This window comes from Salvelinus alpinus, chromosome 23 (assembly GCF_045679555.1).
Source record: "Salvelinus alpinus chromosome 23, SLU_Salpinus.1, whole genome shotgun sequence".
In the NCBI taxonomy this organism is placed as follows: Eukaryota; Metazoa; Chordata; class Actinopteri; order Salmoniformes; family Salmonidae; genus Salvelinus; species Salvelinus alpinus.
Window position 1 is genome coordinate 7,443,411 of NC_092108.1, and position 24,846 is coordinate 7,468,256.

General features: G+C 41.5%; 1 protein-coding gene across 1 annotated transcript; it reads left to right on the forward strand.

Annotated features, from left to right (window-relative positions):
• The first annotated feature begins 3,332 nt into the window (after nucleotides 1-3,332).
• Nucleotides 3,333-23,628, forward strand: LOC139550137 (serine/threonine-protein kinase OSR1-like). Its single transcript, XM_071360788.1, has 17 exons — nucleotides 3,333-3,551; nucleotides 4,675-4,787; nucleotides 5,614-5,722; nucleotides 7,407-7,548; nucleotides 8,357-8,412; nucleotides 8,831-8,940; nucleotides 9,026-9,127; nucleotides 9,993-10,126; nucleotides 15,703-15,751; nucleotides 15,889-15,954; nucleotides 17,641-17,763; nucleotides 18,299-18,328; nucleotides 18,834-19,000; nucleotides 19,284-19,336; nucleotides 19,638-19,706; nucleotides 19,839-19,903; nucleotides 20,025-23,628. The coding sequence occupies exons 1-17, from the start codon at nucleotides 3,482-3,484 to the stop codon at nucleotides 20,097-20,099; spliced, it is 1,533 nt and encodes a 510-aa protein (XP_071216889.1). The 5' UTR covers nucleotides 3,333-3,481; the 3' UTR covers nucleotides 20,100-23,628.
• The last annotated feature ends 1,218 nt before the right edge of the window (nucleotides 23,629-24,846 follow it).

Sequence of the window (24,846 nt, forward strand, 5' to 3'; positions counted from 1 at the left end):
ATAAATGTTCTAACTCTGGGTCAAGGTTGTATTTATGATTGCAGAATCCTGATGGAACATACTTGCTGAAAATATACTGGCAAAAATTGCCAGTTTTTCTGACACTTGTATTGTACAACCACAGACATTCAACCACAAATATTGTTTCATTCACTTTTCTTTGACCTGCACTATTGGAGCTCCGAGTTTACAATTTCACAGTACCCTGCTATTACATCTGCGACCCTGTGCATGTGACTAATAAAATAATCTATCAATTCAATTCAGGGGCTTTATTGGCATGGTTTACATCGCCAAAGCAGGTGAAATAGATAATAAACAAAAGTGAAATAAACAATCAAAAATGAACAGTAAACATTACACTCACAAACATTTCAAAGGAATAGAGACATTTAAAGTGTCATATTATGGCTATGTCCAGTGTTGTAACGATGTGCAAATAGTTAAAGTACAAAAAGGGTAAATAAATAAACATAAATATGGGTTGTATTTACAATGGTGTTTGTTCTTCACTGGTTGCCCTTTTCTTGTGGAAATATGTTTCTCTAATATGAGCATAAATCTTGCAGGAGGTTAGTGTAACGGCTGTCTAATTCCTCCTCAGATGAGGAGAAGGAGTAAGGGTCGGACCAAAATGCAGCGTTGAATGTAGACATAATGAATTTATTTGACAAGACGAACACTGACACGAACTACACTTGATAATTTACAAAATAACAAACAAACGACGTAGACTGACCTGAACATGAGAACTACATATAACGAAGAACGCAAGAACAGGAAAGACTAACCAAACGAATGAACAAACGAAACAGACACAGGAACAATCACCCACAAACAAACAGTGAGAACAGCCTACCTTAATATGGTTCTCAATCAGAGGAAACGTCAAACACCTGCCTCTAATTGAGAACCATATCAGGCAACACATTTAACCCAACATAGAAACACATAACATAGAATGCCCACCCCAACTCACGCCCTGACCAACTAAACACATACAAAAACAAGGAAAACAGGTCAGGAACGTGACAGTTAGGAAGTGCAGCTCAGTTTCCACCTCATTTTGTGGGGAGTGTGTCTCCCTACGGCGGCCTTTCTCAATAGCAAGGCTATGCTCACTGAGCCTGTACAAAATCAAAGCTTTCTTTAAGTTTAGGTCAGTCACAGTGCTCAGGTGTTCTGCCACTGTGTACTATCTGTTTACGGCCAAATAGCATTCTAATTTGTTCTGTTTTTTTATTGATTCTTTCCAATGTGTCAAGTAATTAGGTTTTTGTTTTCTCATGATTTGGTTGGGTCTAATTATGTTGCTGTTGCTGTCCTGGGGCTCTGCGGGGTCTGTTTGTGTTTGTGAACAGAGCCCCAGGACCAGCTTGCTTAGGGGACTCTTAATCTCTCTGTAGGTGATGGCTTTGTTATGGAAGGTTTGGGAATCGCTTCCTTTTAGGTGGTTGTATAATTTAACGGATCTTTTCTGGATTTTGATAATTAGCGGTTATTGGCCTAATTCTGCTCTGCATGCATTATTTGGTGTTTTACATTGTACACCAAGGATGTTTTTGCATAATTCTGTATGCAGAGTCTCAATTTGAAATGAACAAAGCATGAGAAGATTTTTCCTTTGTTTTGGTTTGTTTGTCAATTAGGGTGGGCATGGTGATTACGTGGTCTGTCGTATGGTAACTTGGTAAAAAGACAATTTGACATTTTCTCAGTACATTGTTTTCACTGAGGAAATGTACACGTCTGCTGTTAATGATAATGTAGAAGATTTCCCAAGGTTTCTGTTGATCCATATCCCATAGTAGTTATTGGGTCAAATCTGTCTTTTGTATTGCGGTGATCAGTCCTTGGTTGAGCTGATGCCAGAGCTGAGGATGATGTTAAAGCGTTTAAGTATAGCCAATTGGAATTTGTGGTCCGTATGTTTTATTATTTAATTTAGGATACCATCAACACCACAGGCCTTTTTGGGTTGAAGGGTTTGTACTTTGTCCTGTAGTTCATTCAATATAATTCAAATGAAATCTAATTTTATCTATGATATGCTTACTTACAAGCCCTTAACCAACAATGCAGTTCAAGAAATAGAGTTTAGAAAAGATTAACTAAATAAAATAAAATAAAAAGTAACACAATAAAATAACAATAATGATGCTATATACAGTGGGTACCGACTCGGTATCGGTTAATCAAGGTAATATGTACATGTAGGTAGGGGTAAAGTGGCTATGCATAGATAATTAACAGCGAGTAGTTGCAGTGTCAATGTAAGTAGTCCGGGTGGCCATTTGATTAATTCTTGAGGAGTCTTATGGCTTGGGAGTAGAAGCTGTTAATGAGCCTTTTGGACCTAGACTTGGCGCTCCGGTACCACTTGCCAGTGCAGTAGCAGAGACAATTTTTTGGCCCTTCCTCTGACACCACCTAGTATATATGTCTTGGATGGCAGGAAACTTGGCCCCAGTGATGTACTGGGCCGTACGCACTACCCACTGTAGCGCCTTACTGTCGGATGCCGAGCAGGATCAGCGGAGTGGAGGTGATAGCTGACAGCTGACTCTAATATTTCTAATTGATCATGTATATGTTTTTGGTGTTTGTTCTTTGTTATAGAGCCCAAAATAATGTAGAAGTGGTTTATCTCAGTTTTGGATAGATAACTCCTCGTTTTGTTGTTTGTTTAGTGTGTTCCAATTTCCCCAGAAGTGGTTAGATTATATGGATTATTCAATTACATTGAACTGATTTCTGACCTGCTGTTCCCTCTTTTTCTGTCTACACGAGCTGCAAAAAACACTCAAACTGGACAGCTTTATCTACATCTCTTCATTCAAAGACTCAATCATGGACATTCTTACTGACAGTTGTGGCTGCTTTGCGGGATGTATTGTTGTCTCTACCTTCTTGCCCTTTGTGCTGTTGTCTATGGCCAATAATGTTTGTACCATGTTTTGTGCTGCTACCATGTTGTGCTGCTACCATGTTGTGTTGCTACCATACTGTGTTGTCATGTGTTGCTGCCATGATATGTTGTTGTCTCAGGTCTCTCTTAATGTAGAGTCTCTGTTGTTGTGATGTGTGTTTTGGCCTATATTCTATTTTTATTTTATTTATTTTTATCCCAGCTCCCGTCCCCACATGAGGTCTTTTGCCTTTTGGTAGGCCGTCATTATAAATAAGAATTGGATTTGTTTTTAACTGACTTGCCTAGTTAAATAAAGGTTAAATAAAATAAATTAATCGGTATTGTTCGGTAAGTGCCACACTCAAGATGGCGGCTTTTTCATTCCAATTTTGGCTACGCAAGGACGTGAGGCGCCTCGCAAGTGTCAAAGTTGTGTTGACAGTAGTAGCAGCAGGAACTGTCAGGGCGAGGTAGCTAACATCACGAGCCGAATGGAGTAATTATCTCGTTATATTTCAAGAAAACCAACCCACCACATTCCTTATAACACTGTAAACCTCCAACGAAGCCATGGCAGAGGACTCGAGTGTTCAAACTTGGTCCATCAACAAGGACGACTATGTACTCAACGAGGTGATTGGTGAGTATGTCGCTAGTCACACATGTAGCGTGCTAACATCTTAGCTAGCTTTCTCGCAAGACAGCTATTTAGCTAACCTTAGCTCACTAACTTGAAGCTGGTTAGCTAACGTTAAACCTAGCTACAGCTAACCAACCTTACTTTTGACAGCTAACTAAGCTATTAGATATAACTAACTAAGTAACGTTAGATATAACGTTAACTAGCTAGGCCAAGCATCGGTTTCTCAGTTTTCGTTCATGGGTTGATAGCTAGCTAATTAGCTACCTTGTTAGCTTTTTTCCCCCCAGATGCTAACTTGAATAACTAGCCTAGTAGCTAACTTCGTTAGCTACAGTAGCTAGCTAAGTCGGGCAGCATAGTTGAAGTATGGAGGTGGGTGGTGCCTTCGCTGAAAGAAGACATGATGGGGCTTAGTGAGTCACTCATACCTCTGTGGTAGCAAGGAGTTGGTATTATTCAGGATTTTCTTTGTGTGATATGGACCGCGTTATGTTTGTTATTCTTCCTGTACAATGCATAAGACATGTAGCTAGCTAACGTTATATGCATAATATAGTTTAGTAGTTGAAGTTTGAGACCTAAATGAGACCTCACACTTGATACATTTTGGCCATTTTAAGACACTATGTATCTCACTAGCTAATCACTTTTGATACAAATGGCAAAAGACACATGTCAAACAACCTTCCAGCAATATTTGTTTGTAGTAAATACAGACTTTTTTTTCATTTTGTTGCAGACTAGTGGTTTTTGAATGAAGCTCCATCTATTTCAGATCATTATGTCTCAATACTTTAAAAAAAAAGTACATTCTTATTAAACCCTTAACGTGTATGCATGTCTTTCTTTGTTTGCTGAAATGCATACTTTTTAATAAAAAATGTATCAAATACAACTACTGACTGTTTCATTGTTGAGATTCACATTCGCACTGAGTTGCCATCTTATTTTGTCTTCCTCTCTGTTTGTCCCTGCAAGGGGTGCCACTGGCTTCCCTTATGGATGTGTGTTACATTTGTAATTCTTCCCTCTTAGTTTCCTCTTCAGGGAGTGGTGCCACTGGCTTCCCTTTTGGATGTGTGTTACATTTGTAATTCTTCCCCCTTCGTTTCCTCTTCAGGGAGTGGTGCCACGGCCGTGGTGCAGGCGGCCTACTGTGAGCCCAGGAAGGAGAGGGTGGCCATTAAACGCATTAACCTGGAGAAGTGTCAGACCAGCATGGACGAGCTCCTGGTAACCCAACCACAGAGAGCACCATTTATTTCAGGAGCTGGCAATATAGCAATCAATACTGTCTAATCAATCCTAGCTGATCATTTGACATAGCCTATTATCGTATCTGGTATAGCTTAGCTGTAAGGTGGGCCTGTGAAAGATGAGAGTACAGCAGCAGGAACACACACACACACACAATACCACGTACACACACATCCACGTACACAAACGCACGTACACACACAGGCTGTCAGTGTAAATCAGACAAGCTCAGGCCAGCAGCTGGACAGACACCAACACAGCGTTTGCAGCCCTTATTGCATAACATTCAGTAGGCCCCGGATCTACTCTGCCCTGTCTTGGCAACTCAATCAAGTCTGTCTTGGGGATAATGCCAATAGTGACATAGAAATAGAATAACTAGAACAGAAAAAGCCACAGTGATTTGACTTCACCCATCATGGCACATTGACTTGAATATGTTTGTCCAAGTAATTATATTTCTATGGTAGTGACATAACCTAGGTCACTCCTCACTCAGTCTTCCCTATTGGGATGCCTGTTCTGTCATGTGATCAGTCAGGTTCAGAACAAGCAGAACAGCTGTGGAGATTTAGCCTTCCTCTAGAGACTGATATCCAATCAACAAATCAACCCCTTAAGCTCTTGTTTGAATCTGACTAGGATTGGTTAAGCATAAGCAATATGGAGAAAATTCCACTTAGCCTGTCCAAAATGGAAATATGTTACTGCGTTGTTGGAGTCAAGACTCAAACTCTTTACTGTACAATGTGCTGAGCCATTGAAGCTCATTCATTCCGTTTCTCTCTCTCTCTCCTTGCAGAAAGAGATCCAGGCCATGTCCCAGTGCCACCACCCCAACATTGTGTCCTACTATACGTCTTTCGTAGTGAAGGACGAGCTGTGGCTGGTGATGCGACTCCTCAGTGGTGGTGGGTATTGCTTTAGGGACGGTACCAGGCAAGGAAGTAGTGGAGCATAAATACCACTTATGTAGCTCTTTACTTGGTGGCGGACCGCCTTGCAAAAAGCATGATTAGAGGAAACACTGCAGTCTGCTTTGCAATACTATACCAGAGGTGGTTGTTGGTTGTCCTCCAGCCCTACTGTAATCACCTGATTCAACAAATCATCGAGAAGGGCTGGAGCAAAACCCTGCTCTCCAGGAGCTGGTTGGCCATCTCTGCTCCTGCCCACATCGAACAGACACTTCAGCCCTACCAGGCTCTAAGCCCCAGCTAATAGTCTGCCAGCAGTTATAGCAGGGCTGAAGCAAAACCCTGCACATCTAGTAGCTCTCTAGGAGGATGGTTAGCTTGGTTCATCTCCATCCCAGCTGCCTGACTACCAGGCACTATAGGTCCCTGTCTGGAGGAAGCAGGGCCCTGAGCAGCAGCTTCTCTCCAGCTGTGGCCTTGGCTCTCAGCCTGCTGCGCTACTCTCCATCCTCCTGGCATGCATTAACAATGTCAAGAGATAGAGGGATAGGGCTTTCAGCTGTCGCACACATTTCCTTACAAGCCAAGGTAAAACACAGCAGTAATAAAGTTCAGAGCCCTAGTTCAAACACCGCTCTATCGCTGCACCGAACTAAAACATGTCACTAACTAATAGTAGCCCGGTCTTCAGCTATTCAATAGATACTTCAGCTAACTAATAGTAGCCTGGTCTTCAGCTATTCAAGAGATACTTCAGCTAACTAATAGTAGCCTGGTCTGCAGCTATTCAATAGATACTTCAGCTAAATAATAGTAGCCTGGTCTGCAGCTATTCAAGAGATACTTCAGCAAGCTAATAGTAGCCTGGTCTGCAGCTATTCAAGAGATACTTCAGCTAAATAATAGTAGCCTGGTCTGCAGCTATTCAAGAAATACTTCAGCTAAGTAATAGTAACCTGGTCTGCAGCTATTCAAGAGATACTTCAGCTAAGTAATAGTAACCTGGTCTGCAGCTATTCAAGAGATACTTCAGCTAACTAATAGTAACCTGGTCTGCAGCTATTCAATAGATACTTCAGCTAAGTAATAGTAACCTGGTCTGCAGCTATTCAATAGATACTTCAGCAAGCTAATAGTAGCCTGGTCTGCAGCTATTCAATAGATACTTCAGCAAGCTAATAGTAACCTGGTCTGCAGCTATTCAATAGATACTTCAGCTAAGTAATAGTAGCCTGGTCTGCAGCTATTCAATAGATACTTCAGCAAGCTAATAGTAGCCTGGTCTGCAGCTATTCAATAGATACTTCAGCAAGCTAATAGTAACCTGGTCTGCAGCTATTCAATAGATACTTCAGCTAAGTAATAGTAGCCTGGTCTGCAGCTATTCAATAGATACTTCAGCAAGCTAATAGTAGCCTGGTCTGCAGCTATTCAAGAGATACTTCAGCTAACTAATAGTAACCTGGTCTGCAGCTATTCAAGAGATACTTCAGCTAAATAATAGTAGCCTGGTCTGCAGCTATTCAAGAGATACTTCAGCTAAATAATAGTAACCTGGTCTGCAGCTATTCAAGAGATACTTCAGCTAACTATTAGTAACCTGGTCTGCAGCTATTCAAGAGATACTTCAGCTAACTAATAGTAACATGGTCCTTTTGTTACTCTGTCACTTTGTCAGGCTCAGTACTGGACATCATTAAACACATCATATCTCGTGGGGAACATAAGTCTGGGGTGCTGGATGAGTCGTCCATAGCCACCATCCTCAAAGAGGTTCTAGAAGGACTGGAGTACCTGCATAAGAACGGGCAGATCCACAGGTCAGGACACTTTTTTTTGTTTTTTTTTACCTTCAACTTAAAGTCAATTTGTACTTGAAATATTTAGCATTGATTTTGACCTGTTTTTTTTTTGTTTTTTTTCACTCACCACAGTCAAATTATAAGTGTGCATGTTGGAGTTGTCAGATTCAAGAGCCAGACCAAGAAATTTGGCACACTTCCTTATTTTGTTAACTCTCTCATTCATTCATTGTCATTAATTTATGAACCAAACTACTAACTCCAATTTTGAAGATGTAACTCTGGCAAAGCTACATTGTTCGGGTTCGTGGGCTTTCACATTGTCCCATATTGATCAATATTTTATACAGGGCTTTATGCATTGTTAAAGAGGTTTGTTTTATGTCACAGCTTCTCTCCCCAGGAAGCACTACAGCTGTAACACACTACAGTGTCGTACATCTAAACATCAAGCCACAGACACACAGAATATTGACTCCTCTTCACTAATATGCGCTGCTCAGCATGTTTGGCTCAGATTTACAACAGTTAAGTCCTGATAAGTAAAAAGGGACTTGGGTTTTTTGAAACAGTATGCACTCAACTACAGGGCACTTATTGTGAGTTTTTAAAAAACAGCTAACCGTTTACAGCTAAAACAGGCCACACACACACTGGATAATGAGTCCTCTTTGTTAGTGTGACCAACATGTCTGTGTTGTTGTCATAGGCCTCTACTAGAAAAACCTTTACATACACTAGGCTACTACTTATCATTCCCTGGCATTTACGTGTAGTTTAGTTTCATTTACAGGATACTGGTTTATCTGGTTTCTTCCGTTCACAGGGATCTAAAGGCCGGAAATATTCTTCTCGGTGACGATGGCTCAGTGCAAATCGCAGGTATGGTCACATGTCCTTAACTGCCTATTTCTTAAAGATTAATGCTGTCAAAGTATTCAATTTTTTTATTTTTTTTATTTTTTATTTTTACCTCTGCAAATTCTATACATTTTTTGCCGGTGTTTCCCCAAACTCGTTCCTCTGGACCCCAAATGGTGCACATTTTAGTTTAGTTCCCCCCTAGCACAACACCACTGACTCAAATGATCCACTAATCATCAAGCTTTGATTAGCTGTGTAGTGTTAGGGCAAAAAAACTAATCGTGGACCACTTGAGATCCTGAGGACTGAGTTTTAGGAAACTCTGCTTTATGGCATTGATTCCTCTGAAACAAGTTCATTGGTTATATGTCTCTCTGATATTTCTCTCTCACCACTCTTCACCCCCCCACCCCCCCCCCCCGTCTGTCTCTCCCAGACTTTGGTGTGAGTGCCTTCTTAGCGGCTGGAGGAGACATGACCAGGACTAAGGTCAGGAAGACGTTTGTTGGGACGCCATGTTGGATGGCCCCGGAGGTCATGGAGCAGGTGGGGAGGGGCTATCCTCTTTCTCTCACTTTGTCTCTCTCTGTCTCTCTAAGATATCTTACCGTTATCCTTCATGTCTCCTCAGGTCAGGGGTTATGACTACAAAGCAGATATCTGGAGTTTTGGGATCACAGCCATCGAGCTGGCTACAGGAGCTGCACCGTATCACAAATATCCACCCATGAAGGTGATTTTCTACTTGGAGAGATGGAAGGAGTGTTGATCTTTATCCTCTGACTTCCTGACAACCAGTTGCTAAGCAGACTATCCTGGCTAAATAAATAGGTGTTAGAAACCTGATGTTGTGTTGGTGCTGAGGCTGGTTGTAACCTGATGTTGAGGCTGGTTGTAACCTGATGTTGAGGCTGGTTGTAACCTGATGTTGAGGCTGGTTGTAACCTGATGTTGAGGCTGGTTGTAACCTGATGTTGAGGCTGGTTGTAACCTGATGTTGAGGCTGGTTGTAACCTGATGTTGAGGCTGGTTGTAACCTGATGTTGTAGGTGCTGAGGCTGGTTGTAACCTGATGTTGTAGGTGCTGAGGCTGGTTGTAACCTGATGTTGTAGGTGCTGAGGCTGGTTGTAACCTGATGTTGTAGGTGCTGAGGCTGGTTGTAACCTGATGTTGTAGGTGCTGAGGCTGGTTGTAACCTGATGTTGTAGGTGCTGAGGCTGGTTGTAACCTGATGTTGTAGGTGCTGAGGCTGGTTGTAACCTGATGTTGTAGGTGCTGAGGCTGGTTGTAACCTGATGTGTAGGTGCTGAGGCTGGTTGTAACCTGATGTTGTAGGTGCTGAGGCTGGTTGTAACCTGATGTTGTAGGTGCTGAGGCTGGTTGTAACCTGATGTTGTAGGTGCTGAGGCTGGTTGTAACCTGATGTTGTAGGTGCTGAGGCTGGTTGTAACCTGGTGTTGTGTTGTAGGTGCTGAGGCTGGTTGCAACCTGATGTTGTGTTGTAGGTGCTGAGGCTGGTTGTAACTTGTTGGTGTGTATGGATGTTTGGGTGCTGTTGCTAATAGTAACCTGATGTTGTGTGTCTGTATATCTGTAGGTCCTGATGCTGACCCTGCAGAATGACCCTCCCTGCTTGGAGACGGGCATCCAGGACAAGGAGATGGTGAAGAAGTACGGCAAGTCCTTCAGGAAGATGATCTCACTCTGTCTACAGAAGGAGCCTGAGAAAAGGTGACTATTACCAAACACTCACAATGTATCCCATTTAACAGACGCTTTTATCCAAAGTGACTTACAGAACACAGGGTTCGTACCTGTGTACTACGTCATGAAAATCCTGGAAAAGTCATGGAATTTTTAAATGGTGTTTTCCATGCCTGGAAAAGTGTAGGCAAAATAATCAAATCCTAGAAAAAGTTTAGGAAAAGTCATCAATTGATTTAATAATTTCTGTTAAATGTAATTTATTTATAAATCCCCCAAAATATCCACGTATTAGGTAGGATTGGAATGACACTTCACCTGCATGTATGCTAAAGGAGTGGTCCGTTTTTCAGTCAGACATTACAGCATGATGTAGGCCTAGCTTATAAACTATGGTAGAGAAGACTGACTAGATAGCCAATTCAAAACATATCTTGTACCCTCTAGTTAACTGTTTAGCTATTATTAACATGTATGAATGTTTTCATCATGTCCCAAAAATGCTTTCTATCGACACTCGCGGCAGGTGGTTAGAGTGGAGGGGCGGCAGGTAGCCTAGTGGTTAGAGTGGAGGGGTGGCAGGTAGCCTAGTGGTTAGAGTGGAGGGGCGGCATGTAGCCTAGTGGTTAGAACGTTGGGCCAGTAACCAAAAGGTTGCTAGATCGAATCCCCGAGCTGACGAGGTAAAAATCTGTTGTTCTGCCCCTGATCAAGGCAGTTAACCCACTGTTCCCCGGTAGGCCGTCATTGTCAATAAGAATTTGTTCTTAACTGACTTGCCTAGTTAAATAAAGGTTAAATAAAAAATCGCGAGTAAGGTTGATCAACTTTTTTAAACAATTGATATGGTTCATTTAAATTATTTTTGACAGAACTAACGATTCACTTCGACATTGTATTAGTTGGGATTTGGTTCATTCACGGTGAATTGAATCATGTGAATAAAAAATATTTTTAGGAAAAAATATTACATGTAGCCTTTGGGATTATGTGGCTTGAACTTGTTTTGTAGATGCAGTACTGCCAGTTGATTTGATATCATGTAGATGCAGTACTGCCTGTTGATTTGATATCATGTAGATGCAGTACTGCCTGTTGATTTGATATCATGTAGATGCAGTACTGCCAGTTGATTTGATATCATGTAGATGCAGTACTGCCTGTTGATTTGATATCATGTAGGTGCAGTACTGCCAGTTGATTTGATATCATGTAGGTGCAGTACTGCCAGTTGATTTGATATCATGTAGGTGCAGTACTGCCAGTTGATTTGATATCATGTAGGTGCAGTACTGCCAGTTGATTTGATATCATGTAGGTGCAGTACTGCCAGTTGATTTGATATCATGTAGGTGCAGTACTGCCAGTTGATTCGATATCATGTAGGTGCAGTACTGCCAGTTGATTCGATATCATGTAGGTGCAGTACTGCCAGTTGATTCGATATCATGTAGGTGCAGTACTGCCAGTTGATTCGATATCATGTAGGTGCAGTACTGCCAGTTGATTCGATATCATGTAGGATGCAGTACTGCCATGTTGATTCGATATCATGTAGGTGCAGTACTGCCAGTTGATTCGATATCATGTAGGTGCAGTACTGCCAGTTGATTCGATATCATGTAGGTGCAGTACTGCCAGTTGATTCGATATCATGTAGGTGCAGTACTGCCAGTTGATTCGATATCATGTAGGTGCAGTACTGCCAGTTGATTCGATATCATGTAGGTGCAGTACTGCCAGTTGATTCGATATCATGTAGGTGCAGTACTGCCAGTTGATTCGATATCATGTAGGTGCAGTACTGCCAGTTGATTCGATATCATGTAGGTGCAGTACTGCCAGTTGATTCGATATCATGTAGGTGCAGTACTGCCAGTTGATTCGATATCATGTAGGTGCAGTACTGCCAGTTGATTCGATATCATGTAGGTGCAGTACTGCCAGTTGATTCGATATCATGTAGGTGCAGTACTGCCAGTTGATTCGATATCATGTAGGTGCAGTACTGCCAGTTGATTCGATATCATGTAGGTGCAGTACTGCCAGTTGATTCGATATCATGTAGGTGCAGTACTGCCAGTTGATTCGATATCATGTAGGTGCAGTACTGCCAGTTGATTCGATATCATGTAGGTGCAGTACTGCCAGTTGATTCGATATCATGTAGGTGCAGTACTGCCAGTTGATTCGATATCATGTAGGTGCAGTACTGCCAGTTGATTCGATATCATGTAGGTGCAGTACTGCCAGTTGATTCGATATCATGTAGGTGCAGTACTGCCAGTTGATTCGATATCATGTAGGTGCAGTACTGCCAGTTGATTTGATATCATGTAGGTGCAGTACCGCCAGTTGATTCGATATCATGTAGGTGCAGTACCGCCAGTTGATTCGATATCATGTAGGTGCAGTACCGCCAGTTGATTCGATATCATGTAGGTGCAGTGCCGCCAGTTGATTCGAAATCATGTAGGTGCAGTGCCGCCAGTTGATTCGATATCATGTAGGTGCAGTGCCGCCAGTTGATTCGATATCATGTAGGTGCAGTGCCGCCAGTTGATTCGATATCATGTAGGTGCAGTGCCGCCAGTTGATTCGATATCATGTAGGTGCAGTGCCGCCAGTTGATTCGATATCATGTAGGTGCAGTGCCGCCAGTTGATTCGATATCATGTAGGTGCAGTGCCGCCAGTTGATTCGATATCATGTAGGTGCAGTGCCGCCAGTTGATTCGATATCATGTAGGTGCAGTGCCGCCAGTTGATTCGATGTCATGCAGGTGCCGCCAGTTGATTCGATGTCATGCAGGTGCCGCCAGTTGATTCGATATCATGTAGGTGCAGTGCCGCCTGTTGATTCGATGTCATGCAGGTGCCGCCAGTTGATTCGATATCATGTAGGTGCCGCCAGTTGATTCGATATCATGTAGGTGCAGTGCCGCCTGTTGATTCGATGTCATGCAGGTGCCGCCAGTTGATTCGATATCATGTAGGTGCCGCCAGTTGATTCGATATCATGTAGGTGCAGTGCCGCCAGTTGATTCGATATCATGTAGGTGCAGTGCCGCCAGTTGATTCGATATCATGTAGGTGCAGTGCCGCCAGTTGATTCGATGTCATGTAGGTGCAGTGCCGCCAGTTGATTCGATGTCATGTAGGTGCAGTGCCGCCAGTTGATTCGATGTCATGTAGGTGCAGTGCCGCCTGTTGATTCGATGTCATGCAGGTGCCGCCTGTTGATTCGATGTCATGCAGGTGCCGCCTGTTGATTCGATGTCATGCAGGTGCCGCCTGTTGATTCGATGTCATGCAGGTGCCGCCTGTTGATTCGATGTCATGCAGGTGCCGCCTGTTGATTCGATGTCATGCAGGTGCCGCCTGTTGATTCGATGTCATGTAGATGCCGTACCGCCAGTTGATTCGATGTCATGTAGATGCCGTACCGCCAGTTGATTCGATGTCATGTAGATGCCGTACCGCCAGTTGATTCGATGTCATGTAGATGCCGTACCGCCAGTTGATTCGATGTCATGTAGATGCCGTACCGCCAGTTGATTCGATGTCATGTAGATGCCGTACCGCCAGTTGATTTGATGTCATGTAGATGCCGTACCGCCAGTTGATTTGATGTCATGTAGATGCCGTACCGCCAGTTGATTTGATGTCATGTAGATGCCGTACCGCCAGTTGATTCGATGTCATGTAGATGCCGTACCGCCAGTTGATTCGATGTCATGTAGATGCCGTACCGCCAGTTGATTCGATGTCATGTAGATGCCGTACCGCCAGTTGATTCGATGTCATGTAGATGCCGTACCGCCAGTTGATTTGATGTCATGTAGATGCCGTACCGCCAGTTGATTTGATGTCATGTAGATGCCGTACCGCCAGTTGATTTGATGTCATGTAGATGCCGTACCGCCAGTTGATTCGATGTCATGTAGATGCCGTACCGCCAGTTGATTTGATATCGATATCATGTTGTTGTTGGTCAACCAATTGTTGGTCATGGAAATGTAGTTCAAAGTAATGGAAAAGTTATGACATTCCATCTGTCAAAATGTGTATGCACAGTGAGTTTATAATGTATGTGGCCCGGGTGGGAATTAAACCCATAAAACCAGACGTTGCTGGCTCAAGTCTAACCAACTGAGCCCACAAAGGACCACTGAACTGGGAAGGGTATAGTACCGGGTAGAGGTCGACCTCTAGTACCCGGGGGTATTCCTGGAGAGCTTTCCCAGTTCACACTTTTGCTCCAAAGCTAATCTCACCAATGTGATTCTACTAATCAGATGTGTTAACAACAGGTTTGGTGGCTCATGCTAATTAGTAAACTAATTCCATCGTGACACCATTTCTCACCAAGTTGTCCTTTGTGTGGTGCACCAGAAAGACGATACCTCCTATTAGTCATTCAGTCTTATTCTGGGTCTCAACCATTCTCAATCCCATTTTCTCGTTGAGTGGGTTCTCTACCTAATCTGATTTCCTTCCTGTCCTGCAGTAGTAAAAGCACGTTGTGTGTCTTTATCTTAATGTCCTGCACTAGTAAAGCACGTTGTGTGCTGTTAATGTCCTGCACTAGTAAAGCACGTTGTGTGCTTTAATGTCCTGCAGTAGTAAAGCACCTTGTCTTAATGTCCTGCAGTAGTAAAGCACCTTGTCTTAATGTCCTGCAGTAGTAAAGCACCTTGTCTTAATGTCCTGCAGTAGTAAAGCACCTTGTCTTAATGTCCTGCACTAGTAAAACACGTTGTCTTAATGTCCTGCAGTAGTAAAGCACGTTGTCTTAATGTCCTGCAGTATTAAAGCACGTTGTGTCTTAATGTCCTGCAGTAGTAAAGCACCTTGTCTTAATGTCCTGCACTAGTAAAACACGTTGTCTTAATGTCCTGCAGTAGTAAAACACGTTGTCTTAATGTCCTGCAGTATTAAAGCACGTTGTGTCTTAATGTCCTGCAGTAGTAAAGCACCTTGTCTTAATGTCCTGCAGTAGTAAAACACGTTGTCTTAATGTCCTGCAGTAGTAAAACACGTTGTCTTAATGTCCTGCAGTAGTAAAACACGTTGTCTTAATGTCCTGCAGTAGTAAAGCACGTTGTCTTAATGTCCTGCAGTAGTAAAACACGTTGTCTTAATGTCCTGCAGTAGTAAAGCACGTTGTCTTAATGTCCTGCTGTAGTAAAGCACGTTGTGTTGTTGTCTTAATGTCCTGCAGTAGTAAAGCACGTTGTCTTAATGTCCTGCAGTAGTAAAGCACGTTGTCTTAATGTCCTGCAGTAGTAAAGCACGTTGTCTTAATGTCCTGCAGTAGTAAAGCACGTTGTCTTAATGTCCTGCAGTAGTAAAGCACGTTGTGTTGTTGTCTTAATGTCCTGCAGTAGTAAAGCACGTTGTCTTAATGTCCTGCAGTAGTAAAGCACGTTGTCTTAATGTCCTGCAGTAGTAAAGCACGTTGTCTTAATGTCCTGCAGTAGTAAAGCACGTTGTCTTAATGTCTTGCAGTAGTAAAGCACGTTGTCTTAATGTCTTGCAGTAGTAAAGCACGTTGTCTTAATGTCCTGCACTAGTAAAGCACGTTGTGTTGTTGTCTTTCAGACCAACTGCTGCTGAGTTGCTGAAACACAAATTCTTCACGAAAGCAAAGGTAAAGCCCACGTATACATCTGTAGAGGACAGGAACATTTACAAGATGTATGCTGTTAACAGAGGGGAATACAACCCATGTTGTCGTCCATGTGCTCTTTAAAAATCTTGTCTCTCTGTCCGCCTCTTGTCTCGCAGAATAATGAATACTTGGAAGAGAAGCTGCTTCAGAAGGGTCCATCGATAGGAGACCGATCCAAACGGGTACGACAATAACTCCTTGATGTTTATAGTGGACTCCACATGACCTTCAGATCTGCTGTTCTCTACTATATTAACGTTATGTAATTTTGACATCTCCCCCCCTTGAACAGGCCTCCCTGTTGTTAAGTCACTCTAGTGGAAGTAGTGGTATGCATAGAGGAATTTGTACATACAGTACCAGTCAAAAGTTTGGACACCTACTCATTCCAGGGTTTTTATTTTTTACTATTTTCTACATTGTAGAATAATAACGAAGACATCAAAACTATGGAATAACACATATAGAATCAGGTAGTTGACATCAAGGCAGAAGAGTGGCAACTTTGAAGAATCTAAAATATATTTTTATATATTTGTTTAACACTTTCTTTTTTTAATTGGTTACAACATGATTCCATATGTGTTAATTCATAGTTTTGATGTCTTCGTTATTGTTCTACAATGTAGAAAAGAGTAAAAAAAAAAATAAGAAAAACCCTTGAATGAGTAGGTGTGTGTCAACTTTTGACTGGCACTGTAGCTTCAGTGTGAAACATCAAGCTCTGTTGCCATATACACTATCAAACACTACATAGACACTATCAAACACTACACAAACACTACGTAGACACTATCATACACTACATAGACACTATCAAACATTACATAGACACTACAGGGGGAAATATATTAGTTATCCAAGTTTCCAGGGACTAATATTAGTGTGAGCTAAAAGATACATATTTACGTTTTAGATGGATTTTTAAAAATATTTTTTTTATATAACCTTTTATTTAACTAGGCAAGTCAGTTTACAATGACGGCCTAGGAACAGGGGGTTAAACTGCCTTGTTCAGGGGCAGAACAACATATTTTTACCTTGTCAGCTCGGGGATGCGATCCAGCAACCTTTCGGTTACTGGCCCAACGCTCTAACCACTAGGCTACCTGCCACCCCATGTATAATGTATCTATATAGTGTTTGTTTCACTGTATGATCCTAACCAGAAAGACCGTTTTTTTTCAGCTGAGTACTTAGCCATTTATAATAACCCACTGATATTCTTGTAGCCTATAATGTATCTAAAAAAAAAAGCATTAACCCGCCAACCAGTCTGTGTCCAATCTGCTCGGTGCTTGTGCCGCGGCTGGGTAGGCGTGTGTAGTTTCAGAATAAGGAAGTGTGTGCTGTAACGTAGAGCACATCTTAATATTTCAACAGTACTAGCTAACACACGGGACCTGAAACATGGGCAGTCATGCAGACACTGAGCGTTACATCACAAACCTAAGACTAGGGTGTGCATTAGTAGTCTAGGCTTTTATTTCTTTATTTCTTTATTTTTCACCTTTTATTTAACCAGGTAGGCTAGTTGAGAACAAGTTCTCATTTACAACTGCCACCTGGCCAAGATAAAGCAAAGCAGTGCGACACAAACAACAACACAGAGTTACACATTGGAATAAAACAAACATACAGTCAATAATACAATAGGAAAAAAATACTATCCCCCCCCTATGGACAGTGTGTGCAAATGAGGCTTACTGTATAGGAGGGAAATGCTCCACAATGGGTTTGTTTGGTTTGCCTTTTTTGATATGTTTTATGTGGTGAGGTTGAGGGAATGGTCACCTGTTTAAAAAATAAATAAATAAAAATTTTGCTGAATACTTAGTGTGTTACTGTGTGTGGTGACATTGATGCAGGTGCGTCGCGTGCCTGGCTCCAGTGGCCGTCTCCATAAGACCGAGGACGGGGAGTGGGAGTGGAGTGATGATGAGTTGGACATGGAGAGTGAAGAGGGCCAGGCTGCGGTGGCAGCTCTACGGGTGAGACTACCTTACCCCTAGCTAGCCTGACCTGGCTTTAAATACTAGCTCAAACCTTTCAAATACTTACAGGGATGTTTACCCCGGACACCGATTTTTATTTTATTTTTTAAGCCTAGTCCTGGGCTAAAAAAGTATCCTCAATGGAGATTCTTTATCTGAAGTGCTTTTTTAGTCTAGGACTAGGGTTAATCTGTGTCCGGGAAACTGGCCCTTAGTGTTTTCTCTAGCCTGCCTGGAGTGGGTTGTGCTTTTGATACTATTCTATTGGTGTCATTGTACCTGGCAAGCCCAAGGTAAAGTATTTCAAAATGATTTGAAGTCGTATTTGAACCCAGGTCTCCTAGCTGTAGCCTTACTGTAGCCCTGTAGTAGTTCAATACCACCTTGGACTCAATCAACTAAATCAATCAATCAGATGTTCAATCAAACCTGTTACTGTGTGTGGGGGGAGAGAGAAAAAAAAAAATATATATGTAATAATTAATTGTGTGTTCTTCTGATGTCTGTTAATCTTTGTCGTATTCCATTCTAGTCTCCCAGAGTGAAAGATGGCTCCGTCGAGGTAAGGCCCCGGTGTTGGTATCATATCAGAACACCTCAGACTTGATATCTATTCATTGCTAAAACAATAGGGGCTTTTAGTTGTGCATGAAATTTGCATGAAATTTGAATTAGAAGAATTATTGCCAAATGCCTTGATCGAAGTCTCTTTTTAAATAATCTGCTTCCCCCCCCCAAAACATGTATGTTAAATGTAGTTGATGACGTAACACTTTACAGAAGGCAGGCATACAGGTATAATGCATTATGGTGCGTTCATAATGCATTATAAGACTTGTCATATGTATCTACAGCCACGTTCACACTGAGCTGACAGTCTCCTTACTCCTTGGGTTAAGTGAATGCAGTGTGAAAAGGTCTTTACATTTTAAATCATTTAGCAGATGCTCTTATCCAGAGCATTCATCTTAAGGTAACTAGGTAAGACAACCACATTCGCATTTTAAATGGTTTACTGAATCTCTTCCTGATACAGTAGGAGTTTATCTTTCTCTGGTTCTTCTCAGATTTTCCCTCCAGAGGATGGTTCGCCCAGTCTGCTCCGTCCAGGAGGGGCAGGGCAGGACAAGGACAACCCAGGCGAGGCCACCCTGATCCAGGGGGACGTTCCAGCCCAGGACCCTGCTGCCTCCTCCACCACCAAAGTCCCCATCAGCCTGGTGTTGAGGTTAAGGTATGTATCATTTGGTGCAGGGGTCTTCAACCCCTGGTCCATGGACCGATGCTGGTCCATGGGATGTTACTGACCAGTTCCTCAGATGCTTCACTGATATGACAGTGATTCAGTCCGGTCCCCAAGTGCTAGTTTTAATTTGTGGTCCTCTGGTCTGTCCGTGGGACGCATTGTTTTAGAAAAACTGACCTACTGGATGTTTGCCATGCTTTTTCTATTATACCACGCAGTTATTTCACATATCTTAACGTTCTAATAACCAGTTCTAACTTTCCTCTCCCAGAAACTTGAAGAAAGAACTGAATGACATCCGTTTTGAGTTTATGCCTGGAAGAGGTAGGTGTTTTTTTTTTTTTTACATCACCAGGTGTATTCTGCTCTTATGTTGAACCGGAGTCAAGAGGGGGAGCGGACACTGACTTTTATTGTATGCTTGTGTCAACAATCCTCTCGCTTTCTCTCTCGCTCTCTTGCTTTCTCTCGCTCCTGCCTCTCTCTCAATTCAATTCTAGGGGCTTTATTGGCATGGGAAACATATGTTTACATTGCCAAAGCAAGTGAAATAGATAATACAATCAAAGTTAAATAAACAATAAAAAATGAACTGTAAACATTATTCTCTCTCTCTCTGACTCAGACTCAGCTGATGGAGTGTCTCAGGAGTTAGTTTCAGCAGGACTGGTCGATGGGAAAGACTTAGTGGTCGGTGAGTGAGAAACCTAGGATAAGTCATACAAAGGCCACCATTGTTCAGAGTTCAGGCAGAGATGGCTGAAATGAGAGTGTTTTCTCAATGACTCCTCAGTAACTCCTGCTTTCATCTCTGGGTTCTTTCCAGTTGCTGCCAATTTGCAGAAGATTGTCGATGATCCTCTCAACAATAAAAATGTCACTTTCAAACTGGTAAGTTTGCTAAACCTTCCATTGTCCTATTGAAACAACTCTATGCCCTGTTCAACAGCCTATGAGGACAGATGCACTGAGAATACTTTCTTTTCTTTCTGTTCTCCTTTTCTCCTCTCAGGCATCTGGCATAGACGAGTCGGAGATCCCTGACGATGTCAAGCTGATGGGTTTCGCTCAGCTCAGCATCAGTTAACTCAACGGTCTTTCATCAAAGAACAACAGAACAGCATAGTTCTAATTTCCAAGACGACACTACTGCCAAGGAGAAGAGCTGCATTTATCAACCTGTAGGGTTCTTTTCTTTACTGAACTCTGCTGTGTTAGTTAAAATGGACGGGCTATGAGAACGGGACCAGCGCAACAGTAAAAAAAAACAACAACAGTTAGAACAGGAAATCACATTTTGAAAGAGTTTATAGCAGGACCGATCCACAACGTGTATCTGGGAGGGAGGACGACGTCGCAATCAACGATGTCATCATCGACTTATTAAAAAAAATAAAAAATAAACAAACAACAAACCATTTTCCTAGTTAGTGTTGTACAATCCAAAAGCATTATATAATACAATGGAACTGCTGCCAGTTCTGGAAGTGGTAACAGCAACAACAACAAATGCCTTTTTATCGACCGTGCCACTGAACCAACGGAGTGTTGTGTGTGTGTGTGTAGAGGCCTCCACTATTAGATATCATACTGTATACTGCCTCTCAAATAGACACCTATTACCTACATAGTGCATTATTTATGGGCCTCGGTCAAAAGTAGTGCACTATGTAGGGAACGGGGGGAGGCATTTGGGATGTGGAATGGTATATCAGGCAGTGTAAAGGAGTGGGTGAGGATGGGGGGTCTTAGTAAGGATCTATTACAGTGCGGTTCTATGTAGTAGAGGGATTGAATGGCTTGAGTTCACTTGATAATGTGATTGATATTAAACTGTAGGGGGCCCTTAGTCACACACAGTTTAAACCCCTTATTACACCGTAACTAGCCAGTTTTATCATGAACCAGAAAGAACTGGCATTTCTCTTAGTGTATATCATAACATAAGTTGACGTAAGCTTTCTTAGCTGTCTCATACGCTTTCTTGAGTGTATCTGTTGACATAAGCTCTCATAGGTGTATCATAAGTTGACATTATCTGTCATAAGTTAACTGTTGACATCAGCTGTTTATAACCTCTCATTGCTGTATCATTAGTTCAGGTTACCCCAGACAGACCGGACAGACGGACCTCGTTGCTCTAACGTGGAAGGGGGTCTGTTCAGGAGGGAGAAATGTTACAGGACATAGTGAAACGTTCAGATGTAAAAAATGTATAGTGTAGAACAGATAGGATTGCCTGTCGTATAGATTTGGGAGTCGGTGTCTGCTCTATTCATTACATTTCTATGTGCAAACCTTCTGGACCGTGAATCCAGTGTTTTAATACGTGAAGAAGGTAAAAACAATACCTTACTGAGACCTTGATAATTATGGTCTTTGGAGTGACTATGCAACTTTGTCTCTAATGTCCAGTACCAGCGGTTCACTAGCCACTGGACCTCTTATCTCGCTTGCTAGCTGTCATCACTATGTATCTTATATCAATAGCTAGCTATCTGTCATTATGTCTCTTATCTCACTAGCTAACTATCTGTCATCACTATGTCTCTTTATCTCACTAGCTAGCTATCTGTCGTCACTATGGCCACTGGACCTCTGTACTCTCGCTAGCTAGCCGTCATCGTTATGTCTCTATAGACATTTATGTCTGTTCCGTCATCGTAGATGGACGAAATCGTTTGTGTCGTCCAATCCATCCACTCACCTGAAAGTCACCGACTGTTGTCACTCCCACTTTACATTGTATGTCGGCAGTGTTGGACAAGCTACTATGAAAATATAGTTTACCAAGCTACCAATTACTTCACGCTGGAAGAAATTAAGTTACCCTTAAGAAAAACATAGTTTAACAAAAAGTTACTTAGGAAAAAGTAGTTTACTACAAACTTTATGAAAAATAATATCTGAATCTGAAATGGCAAATTACAAATTTAAACAAAGTGAGAATTAGTCAGGTCTCATTCTGAAAAAGAAAGTATATTCATGCCTACTTAACACAACTTGTTGCACAAAAAAAAAACAGTTGTGTAATTCCAGTATTTAGCTACACCGCTACATGGTAAAACAGTAGTGTGTAATTCCAGTAGTTAGCTACACCGCTACATGGTAAAACAGTAGTGTGTAGCTCCAGTAGTTAGCTACACCGCTACATGGCTAAAAGTTATTAACTACTGAAAACGCTACCAAGATTAGAATTTAATTAAACTACCGCCAAGCTACTGCAAAATGTAATTAAATGACTAGTTGAACTAAATTTAGTCAACAGTCAACTACTCCCCAACACGGTTGGTTGGTGTGTGATGTGCATTTGCTGGTTCAGGTACTGTTGTAAATCGGTCTATTTAGCAGATGTTGTATTTTGAAAAGGTACGTACATTTATAATGGGAACTGATGATGGATGCCACAACATGCACTGTCAGTCACACACCCTCCCAGAGGTATGTTTGTGAGTAGGAGACAAAGCAAAAACATCGACTGTTTCTGGAGTACATTTCTAAGACGGAAAGAAGGCTCTTATTGTACATATGATTACGTCAGAAAAATAACTGGTATACTTGATCAGCTCATCCAGTCTATAAGTTAAAATAATGAAACTACAGCGAGTTTTTTTTTTTTTCTTCTTTTGTATCGAGTTTTCCCACTGTTGGCCTTCTGTTAGATATTCAGCACTAATTCCAAGTTATGTTGCTAATCATGCCACATCTAATTTGCTAAATTGGCACTTTTTTTATTTTATTATTATCAATATATTATTAACATAGCTGTGTATTTTAATTCAAAAGGCTTGTGATCTGGCTCACATTCTATGATTTTGTTGTCATGGTGATCTTTTAATATGCAATTTGTATTTTTTTTCCCGAATCACTGAAACCGTTCCAATTTAGAGTTGGTTTCCTGTAGTAAGTCACACAAACTGGAATGATGTTCCTCAACAAATGTACATGTAGGTCTAGCTAACAAACACAACAAAATGACACAACTGACACCTTTCCCATTAGTGTGATATGCTGCTTTCAGACTGAGCAATAATGTCGAAGGAAGTTAGCCTGGGTGCCGGTCTCTTTGTGCCATCATCCCAAATCCCTGTTACTCATTGTCATGGAAAACAATGCAATATGGCAAGAGAATAAACAGATTTGGGATACCCAGGCTAGAAGAAAGTGTGAGCTGATAGCAAAATGACTCTTCCCCCTCTGTATTGTGATACCAATTGGAAAGCCACTGTTGTCAGGTAGATATCTGTCACAAGGCAAACTCTTTTGAATGATGAGTATTTATTATAACACTCACTTGGAAATGAATGAACTTTATGATTTTTTAAAAAGTTGGTTTTACTTGAAACCAATGCATATATTTTCAATGTTGTGTATCGTCACAAAACGTGCACGTGATCAAAATCAAGTGTGTTGATTATTTGAAGAATGTTATTTGTGAAACCTTTAGAAATTAAATTACAAAACTTGATGTCATGAATTAAAAGCCCTTTGCTGAATCAATGTTGTAAATGTGTGGTTAAAAGAAAATTGCCATCACACACAAACATGAAAACAATTCTGGTCAACTATTATTTCTATAAACTGGTGAATAGGCAAATAAAATCACATGATTTGAATCAAGTTTCAAGAGTTTTATTTATTTAAATTCATAGTCTGTTTTATGCAGGTTCTTGGCAAATAAAAACAATGTGAATCTGGGTCATGGCACCACAGTAGCCGGCGTCACCTCTGCTGCTAACAGTAATGCTTCCTTCCCTGGCTCGAACTTATGGCCCTTTGCTCCATAAACACGTGACCGCCCGCTTGACAACATATAAACCGGTTGCACCACAAAGGATCCAATTAATTGGCAACATTCCAAATTGTGGATGAGTTTGTACCAGAATCTCAATCTGTTACACTGTTGTTGTTTTTTTTACTGATCATGTGACCTGACCCGAAACTAGTTATAGGCTGTAACTGGTTTTCAGTCTGGTCACAAGGGCAGGAAGATCTACTAGCCCTTGCAAGCATAGCCAGATAATAGTTTCAGTTACATTGATGCTACAGAGGTTTTGTACAGTTTCAGCCAGTAGTTTTGGAAGTAGTCTAGTGCTCGCTCACAAGCTAAGCCACGATTGTTTAGAATGTCATCCATTTCGTATCATGTGTTACGTCCTGCAATTTGTATAGTATGTTACAAATTCGTAAGTGCTTTCACTATGAAAGGGACGAACACGCAACTCACAGGAACGAAATATTTGAAGCGTTAAATGTAAGGATTTGCGTGTCTTTCTTGACCAGGAGAAGACTACAGATGGTGTACTATGCAGGTCAGGAGGGGAAATTATAATTTGATGGTATATGAGTCATAAAAATCTGTTGGAGAGGAGACTTAGTACACTAGTTAACAACTTGTTCCTCAAACAGAATGATAGAAATATAATTCATTGTCTAAACAAACAAAAAGGAATGAGAAGAGGGAAGAAAAAAAAGAGAGATTTGAAACCATAAGATGTTATTATGCTTTTATTTCATTGTTGGTGTTCTTATCTGTGTTCGTATCTATTTGCCTGTAGGAATGTGACCATCTTGAACAATGCAAGCGATCTGAAAGTGGTTGAACTCCCACAGAATCATCCAAACTTCAAACCGTGTGGAGGCTTTTGTGTTTAAAAAAAGATGGTGTGCAAATGTATTAACAATAATATCACATTTTACATAAGTATTCAGATCCTTTACTGAGTACTTTTGTTGAAGCAAATTTGGCAGCGATTACAGCCTCGAGTCTTAGGTATGACACTACATGCTTGGCACACCTGTATTTGGGGAGTTTCTCACAGTCTTTTCTGCAG